Source organism: Salvelinus sp. IW2-2015, linkage group LG8 (genome assembly GCF_002910315.2).
Source record: "Salvelinus sp. IW2-2015 linkage group LG8, ASM291031v2, whole genome shotgun sequence".
In the NCBI taxonomy this organism is placed as follows: Eukaryota; Metazoa; Chordata; class Actinopteri; order Salmoniformes; family Salmonidae; genus Salvelinus; species Salvelinus sp. IW2-2015.
Genome location: NC_036848.1, coordinates 1,252,454 through 1,261,492, shown reverse-complemented (window position 1 = coordinate 1,261,492; position 9,039 = coordinate 1,252,454). Strand labels below are relative to the sequence as shown.

Genomic DNA, 9,039 nt, shown 5'->3' with positions numbered 1-9,039 from the left:
CTCTAACACTATGCTACCTGCCAGCCACCTTCCCTCTAACACTTAGGCTAACCTGCCCGCCCCTCCACTGCCTAACCACTAGGCTTACCTAGCCGCCCCTCCACCCTACCCATAGGGCTACCTGCCCGACCCCATCACTTCCTAACCACTAGGCACCTGACCGCACCATGCATTGAAGTCGAGTGAGCAGGAAACATGTGTTTTGGGTGGAATATTTAAAAGGTCCAACCCAGCCGTTTTATTCTCAATTTCAAATGCATTTGGGATAACCATTCTAGTCTACTTACTGTGGATATCAAAATCATTATCTCAGGTAACCATTTAGTACCTTACCTGTGATAATTCAAATCCATTCTTGGTAACCATTACTTACTTACTGTGATATCAACTCATTTCTGCGAACCATTAGTACCTTACTCTGATATCAATAATATCTCTGCGGTAACCATTTAGTAATCCCATTCAACTGTGCATATTTAAATCATTCTGGGGTAACCATTTAGACCTTACTGTGAATTCAAATCTTCTGGGTAACATTTAGTACTCTTACTGTGATATCAAATCAATTCTGGGTAACCATTATCTACCTTACTGTGACTATATAAATCATTTCTAAGGAGGACACCCATCTTAACTTATGTGATATATAACTATCGCCGGTAACCAATTAAGATTACCCTTCTGTGATATAAAATATTCTAGGTACATCCATTTACTTACCTATTAAATCATGTGGTGATGTTATCGAGGGTAACCGTTTATAGACCTTACTGTGATCATTAAATCCATTCGTTTGTCAGGTAACCATTTCAGTACCTCTCACTGTGACGTTAAAATCATTCTGCCGGTAACCAATTCTAGGTACGCGTGGTGACGTAGGCATATCTAAATGCATCTGGTACACCATTTAGTACCCTTACTGTAGATATCACAATCATTCTGGAGTGGGTAACCATTTATACCCTTACTCGTGACTATCATACAATTCATTCTGTAACCATCATTACTACCCTGTTCTGTTGTAATTTCAAATCATATTGCTGGGTACTACCACTCTAGTACTTTATGTGATATTAACCCAATTCTGGCTGTTAACCATTTATACGCTTACTGTGATACTTAACACTATACCACGGGTAACCATTATACGCTACCTTACGTGTATATCAAATCATTGCTGAGTAACCATTTTAGTACCTTACTGTAATATTCACTAACACTACAGTAGAAGGGCACTAACACACTGTTAACACTACAGTAGAAGGGCACTAACACTACAGTAGAAGGGCACTAACACACTACTAACACTACAGTAGAAGGGCACTAACACTACAGTAGAAGGGCACTAACACTACAGTAGAAGGGCACTAACACACTACTAACAGTTACAGGGTGGGGCAGACGTAGGAGTATGAGCAATAAGGGGAGGAGACAGGTTCAGCGACAGGACAGGAAAGAAGGAGACTGGGTAGGAGACAGAAAAGGAGATAGGGTAGGAGAAACGTACCCTCCTTGGTTGGCAGAGTGTTCTTCTCAGCAGTACTGGTCTTCTTTAGACACTTCTTGTTGAAGGTCTCCACTCCCTGCTTCACTGGGTTGTTGTCGCCCATCTTAGATGATGTCTGAGGGAGAAGGAGTCAGAATGTAAATGTCGAGAGAGAGAAAGAGAGAGAGAGAGAGAGAGAGAGACAGAGAGACAGAGAGAGAGAGAGACAGAGACATAGAGACAGAGAGAGAGAGAGAGAAAAGAGAGAGAGAAAAGAGAGAGAGAAAAGAGAGAGAGAAAAGAGAGAGAGAAAAGAGAGAGAGAAAAGAGAGAGAGAGTCCTTAGACAAATATGTAATCTAGAATACTGGTGAGTGAATGCAGGTATATCCAGCCACACCCACCTTACCTCACACTCATACATACACTCACACACACACAAAACACACACACACCTGTATAATCTGTATAATTACGTAATTCAGTCACTTGAATCAACACACACTCCCACGACATTACCATTCACCATCTAACAAAGGAGAACAAATATCCAGGAGAGAGAGCTGTTGTTGTGGCGTCACGTTACCCAAGCACTCAGGTCTGCTGCAATGCACTGGTTCTCGTATACAGGAACGCATAACTGTACTTTCTGGTTCAGCGAGAGTGGCTGCACAAAGAGCATATTGGGATGGAAGAATGGCATTCTCCAAATCTATGAAAGGATGTGAATGAATGAACCTACATGCATTACCTACATGCACCTACATCCTAGTCTTTTAGATCTGTGTAGACCTGTAGTCTACTCATTCAAACACAAATCTTAGCATACTATTAGAAAGTGTACACTGCCCTACCAAGCAAAAAGGTAGTAACTGCTCATTTGGTCTAAAATTAGTTATTGTAATTTTTGCTACATTAAATACATGCTTAATCATGTGGACCAGTATCCTGCCTCTATTGTATTGTGTTTTGGAGAAAATGGGGGTCATGTTTAGCAGTAACTGCACAGAGTTACTGTGAAACCAAGGTAAATAAAAGCCATTTTTCTCAGTTCCACGCTATGAGCAGTTACTGTCTTTTTGCTTGGTAGGGCAGTACATTGCAGTGTGATTCCACCTCCACACATTGGTGCTTTATTTGAACAAATATTGAATTTATACTTCCACAAACGCAGAACTCACAAACCGTCTCATGATCTGCTTGCAGGCAGACCTTATCTAGGTTCCCGTGAGTGCAATAGCTGGGTGTGACGTTGTTTTTGCAGACCAATTTCTGTAAACCGCACAGATTAATTCATAGGTGGCAAAGCCATATGCAGTAAAATTAGCTAATTTGACAGATCTGTCATGTTAAGCTCACTATTAGAACATGTTTTTATCATAAACGGCACCCCAGTGAACCGCCAAACCAAAAGACTGACTGTAGGCTGGAAGCATGTCAGCCGTCAGCATCACATGCATCGATTGGGCTTTAGGTAACAGTGCGACAACTGAAAACAATAAAATCTATTCGGAATGTCATCACACCAAGGCCTGTAACTATGATATAGATAGAGCCATGATGACAATTTGCCTAACCTAACCATACAATAATGAAACACAGGCACGTTAAATAGCCTAGTTGGCAAAGGAATGCTGCAGGTGCGTTAAATGCATGCATTGTAGAACTGTCAACACAGCAACAACAAAAAATATTTTAAAAGCCGAACACTAAATCATATCGCCTAATAATAACATATAATATATAGCCTATTCTTTACTGACAATCAAATACAACCGCACCTTCCTTCCGTCTTTTATTTGTATTTGTATTTTTTTTAGATATTTTTTTTACAAATGCATAATAACACGACCGCCCATCAGAATAAYGTTTTTAGGCTATGATGGCAACATAGGGTGGCATCCATAAACTAACGAACACATAGAGGGAGACAGGGACATGGAATTTGAATCATTTGTATACTAAAGCTACCAATATTTACCTGGTCCGAGGATGTGCGGTGAGAATGTCCGTTACAGGTACTGCGTCTGGGTGTAGTCTGCATATGTGTAGGACAAACGGTTAAATAGGGAAAGCGCACCCTTTTTTTTACACCAACTAGACACCAATCTGAGCTACGCCATTGGCCCAATCCATCCAGAGGAGGGATAACATTGGCCAGGTTAAACCCATGAGTTGAGATGTTGAGGGGGACAATGTTGTGCAGCGTTCATCTGATAAATCCGACAATGATACCACAMCGCCACCTTGTGGATACATACAGCRTAGCCTACAGGTCCAGAGTTTGGTGGAGAGGTCAACGCAAGAAGCATCTCCATCATATAAAGTTCACTATAAACTGGGTGGTTCCAGCCCTGAATGCCTATTGGCTGACCGTCGTGGTATATGAGACCGTATACCACGGGTATGACAAAACATGTATTTTTACTGCTCTAATTACTTTAGTAACAACTTTATAATAGCAATAAGGCACCTCTGGGGCTTGTGGTATAATGCCAATATACCACGGCTAATGGCTGTATCCAGGCACACTGCAATGCGTCGTGCCTAAGAACAGCCCTTAGCCATGGTATATTCGCCATATACCACAGCCCCTCGTACCTTATTGCTTAAGTATAAAGTGCATACACATATTCAGAATAWCCTGCAAAGTGAAACTCAAGTGTGGTTTGATAAAACATGTATTAATGCTCAGGCATGTCATGTCATAATGCAGCCTTGTGGATCAACATTGTAAAGTAGTACAGTCTGGTACTTACGGTATATGTTCTCTGATGTCAAAATATTATCATTCAAGTATTCCTCTCAGAGTAGAATATGTTATGTTACGAATTACAATTTGTATTATATGGTAACAACCCTTTATAAGCGTGGATATCGACTCTGCCGCTTGAGCATGCTTTTGGGGCACAGTCGATAACGCGCTGGTCTTCGGGCTAGAAGGCCGAGGGTTCRAGACCTGCTCCCTGCTGTTTCATTACAATATGTTACAACTTTGCTAAACTTACAATATGTTACGAATTTGCAATACATACTCTGTTACGAATTTTCMAAATGTATGATATGTTACGAATTCTAGCTAAGTGGCTAAATGTTAGTTAGCTGGCTAATGTTAGCTAGGCTAGGGGTTAGGGTTAAGTTAAGGAATTAGGTTAAAGTGTTCAGGTTAAATGTATGACAAAAAAATAGTAAGTAGTTAAAGTTGTTAATTAGCTACAAATGTCGGACACATTTGTAGACTCGGTCTCGGACAGTGAGGACGCGTAATTTCTTCCCGAGACCAGCGAGGTGAAAAACTCAACATGATCAGTTTCCATTCAGTCAGCGCATCAAACCGATTCACCAGACCAAATATATACACTCCTTTCTTGAAACATTAACATCTTAACAGCCTTTATATCTATTATAGACATGTTTGCTCAGTGGCGAATTTATAGTCCTTCAGTGTGTGACAGCCAGGTTCATGATCCTGAAAGGACAGCAACCGTAATACMAGCGCACTCATGCAGGACTGCACTTCTCGTAAAACACAGTGGTGTAGTGGAGGGTATACGCAAGTATAAACCGACTCGACTACGCCTAAGATAATGAATGGAAAATATATACTAAATACAATATGTGTTGTATAGGGTTAATAAGGTCAATGCCCGCTCCCCRCAGAAATCTAATTAGCATRATACAAAAATCAGCATAAAAATCCATTAGACTAGAGATATCTTGGTTTTTKCATTGGATGTGTGTCAATCGTCAATTCGTAACGTCTGAGATCCCTAAAGATTGGAAAGCTGCCACGGTCATCCCCCTCTTCAAAGAGGGTGACACTCTAGACCCAAACTGTTATAGACCTATATCCATCCTGCCCTGTCTGCCTATCTAAAGTCTCTGAAAGCCAAGTTAACAAACAGATCACCGACCATTTCATCGAACTGCCCACCCGCGTCACCCTTTCCACTTCGCTGCAACAGTACTGCGCTTTCCCTGGGCTGTCAGCCCGGCGTCGCAAATTCACGGCGTGGACCGCTCACCCTCAGCTCACGGCGCTCAGTAAGGTATGCAAAACCTGAATGTATCCATCCAGCCATCGATGCGATAAAAGACAGTCATCAGCATCGCAGCAGTGCCTTGTCAATCCGACACCACTGGCAAGCGCTTCATCGACATGTACTGCTCAAGTCACCGTCCCCTCTCGTTACTCCGACAAGCACTCACGAGCCTGGGGTTTCTTAACCTCGCATTGCGACCTCCGCCTCCGGTCTTCCCACTCACTTTCACGACGAGCTTCACGACTGTGTGACAACTCCAGGAACGGCGCCCCCTGGTTGTCCGCCGCGACCATCCTGCGCAGCCTCGTGCTCATGGAGCGGCACCCACCATGGGCTTCAAACTATTCTCAGCGCCTCCGCCGCCGGAACTACACTACTCTCTCTGCTGATAACCTCACCTCAATGATCTCCGGGCCCGCCGCTCTCTGCCTCGCGGGCGTGATACCTCTGATCCCACCTTACGCGCACGGCACCCACGCATTCGCTGTACTACATCTGGTCTCTTCTGCGAGACCACCCCCCGCCCCCCCCTCGCGTGTTAACCACCTAACTCGCCCACACTTACCGCAGTCCAACCCGATACAACCCTCTCCTTCGTGCCGCCTCCCCAACCTGCTGACCTAAAATGCTAGTAACACCCACGTATGGTGCCACTGCCGCCTTTATTCAACCCGGACCCTAGCCCTGCACGCACCCGCCCGCGCGATAGCATTCCACCTTCCTGGCACGGTTCTACCTAGAATATGTGGACACAACGTACAACACACTACCCTCAGGCTGTCCATCGGTAGACCTGTCAAACTCTCCTCCCTCAGATCATATCTAAACATACATCAAATCCAAATGAAATCTACGAATTCGGCTCATCATATTTCCAACAAGACCTCCCTATCACCTATCACAGGGCGGTTGAGGCTGGCGCAAACCTACCCTCTTCATCGTAAAACTGACTTAATCTAGGACCACAAAGCCCTGTATAACCGATCTTTATGAGCTAATCAGTCAGATAGATCATTAATAAACAAAATAGACCTCCTCATACAACTAAAGGCAGGGGCACTCGGATCGCAAAGATACATGGCATCACAATGATGTGAGTGATACGTTTGTGTGGTGCCGAAGCTAATATACCACCACAGACTGCAGCAACCTGTGCTTCATTAGACTGTCGACGGCTGGCTTCGCTACATCTCCAGATGTTTTTTTTGGGGGGGGGGGGGGGGGGGGCGGGGCTATCTGTTGTAATTAGCAGTAAGGCCAAATTGTTGTAGTACTTCAAGGGGATCTTAATATAAAAGTTATCCTTTTTGGTATCGAATACCTTTATAACATTCCAATAGGTTCAGTAGTTGTAGCCCTCGCCGCGCTTCGACTACTTATAGGTTAAATATTGCCACTGGGAGCTCCTGTAATTGAATTAAGCTGTGGTATGAGACTCCACACCCACAATCTGAAGTGTGTACAGTACCCTGGATACTTGTCATTAAATATTATTACCTACAACTGTATAATATTGGTTATGAATCAACATCGCTACTATACAACTGTAGCCTGTACAGTCACTGGAATGTCACCAGCAGCAGACGCTTGATGTGTGGATGGCCTAATAAAAAATACAGAATCCAGGCTTACTTCGCTTTCACCATCTCTTTAATAAGATCACATTCAGCCATCAGATATTCGGTGCACTGATTCATCTTGTGCTAAACAGAATATAAGCACATACATGAAACTTTAAAGTCAGACAGATACCACTTTTTCAAGAGTTTATTATACAAATGTTATTGAAAAAAAATAAASTAAATAAAATGTAAAATAGCAGATAAAGACTTGTGTTTTCTAGGAAGCTCCATCCTGCAGAGCTAAAACCTCCAGCTAAAAAACCAATAGCTTCTAGACTACTTCAAAATGACAACCTCGAAGAGCAAAACCTGCCTCCTCTGCAYCCACACTGAAAGAATGATTCACAATAGTCTTAAGAGAGGCAATCCGCGATTCGAAAAACAGTCACCCTGCTACTTGTTTAGGTCAACAGCTGAGGGATGGGGTTGAAGGAATGTACCCACTCTCAGATTCATAGACAGAGCTAGGGAGGCATTTATACATTATATTCTTCAAGAATCAGTGGCTATATATAATTAATTTAGAAGTCCAAAAATAGAAGTATCAATCCTGGATTGCCCCTTTAAAAGACTTAAGTCTCTACAGACTATGTTGAATCACCCAGAGAAACATCAGTGGCATTGTAAACCATAGCTCATTCTGATTCACTTAACATCATCTTTCAAACGGATAAAATTAAATGACCAAAATAATAAAATACCTGAAGCACAGGAGGTTGGTGGCACCTTAATTGGGGAGGATGGGCTCGTGGTAATGACTGGAGCGGAATAGGTGGAATGGTATCAAATAGATCCAACATGTTTTCCAGGTGTTTGATGCCATTCCATTTGCTCCGTTCCGGCCATTATTATGATCCGTTCTCCCATCAGCAGCCTCCACTGACCTGAAGTCAGTCAACATCCAACCATCTATCTCACCCTCTTTTTGTAGCATAGCAGAAGGACTGTAACAGCAATATTATGAAGAGAAGGAGAATGTTCACATTAGGTAAAGACGTGTATGTATGTATGTATGTATGTATGTATGTATGTATGTATGTATGTATGTGAGTTCACCCACTTAAAATAAATAATCAAAGCTTACCTTTTTCCCCCCCTGATAGACATTGCACCCTACTCCCAATACAGTGCACTACTTTTGACCAGGGCCCATATGGCACTTGTCAAAATAAGTTCAATATGTAGGGAAAGGGTGCCATTTGGGACGCTATCACTGTTTAGGGGAAAGAGAGAGACAGAGAGAGAAAGAGAGAGACAGAGAGACAGAGAGAGAAAGAGAGAGAAAGAGAGAGAGAAAGAGAGAGAGAGACAGAGAGAGACAGAGAGAGACAGAGAGAGAGAGAGAGACAGAGAGAGAGAGAGAGACAGAGACAGAGAGAGACAGAGACAGAGAGAGAAAGAGAGAGACAGAGACAGAGAGAGACTCAAAATGAACGTGTTATTAATAATCACTGATCCTACTAATTGTAATTATTACATGGTTTGTTAGCATTAGCAGCAGAGTGATGCTAATATAATGGTTGTGTTTCCCCCGGTTGGTGTCAATTCTATTTCAATCTCCGTCAATTCAGAARGTAAACCTAATCCCAAATCCAATTCCACATTTTCCTAATTCAAAAGCATTGAAGAGAATTAGAATGTCAGTGTACTTCTTGAATTGACTGGTATTGAAATGGAATCGAGCCCAACCCTGGTGTTTGTATAGGACATTCCCTCTCTTCCTCTGTTTGGTGTAACAGAACACTAGGGCTGGATTCTATTCAGTGATGARAAACATTCCAGAATACTGGGCACAGAAATGGAATGAAGAGCCGACTCCACATCCCTTATTCTACCTAAAAGACAATCATATCTGTTCCCCAAATTCCCTATTCTGCATGAGAGATGGC

The 9,039-nt window shown here is 42.7% G+C and overlaps 1 protein-coding gene across 1 annotated transcript in view; it reads right to left on the bottom strand.

Moving 5' to 3' along the window:
* The window catches only part of LOC111967194 (thymosin beta-a-like), a 12,472-nt gene extending 8,868 nt beyond the window's left edge, over positions 1 to 3,604 (bottom strand). The window contains exons 1-2 of the mRNA XM_023992061.2: positions 3,467 to 3,604; positions 1,508 to 1,622 (exon numbers count right to left, since the gene is read on the bottom strand). Coding sequence (XP_023847829.1) covers positions 1,508 to 1,622; positions 3,467 to 3,529 — 178 coding nt within the window. The 5' untranslated portion in view covers positions 3,530 to 3,604. The remainder of the gene's footprint in view (positions 1 to 1,507; positions 1,623 to 3,466) is intronic.
* Between the last annotated feature and the right edge of the window lie 5,435 nt (positions 3,605 to 9,039).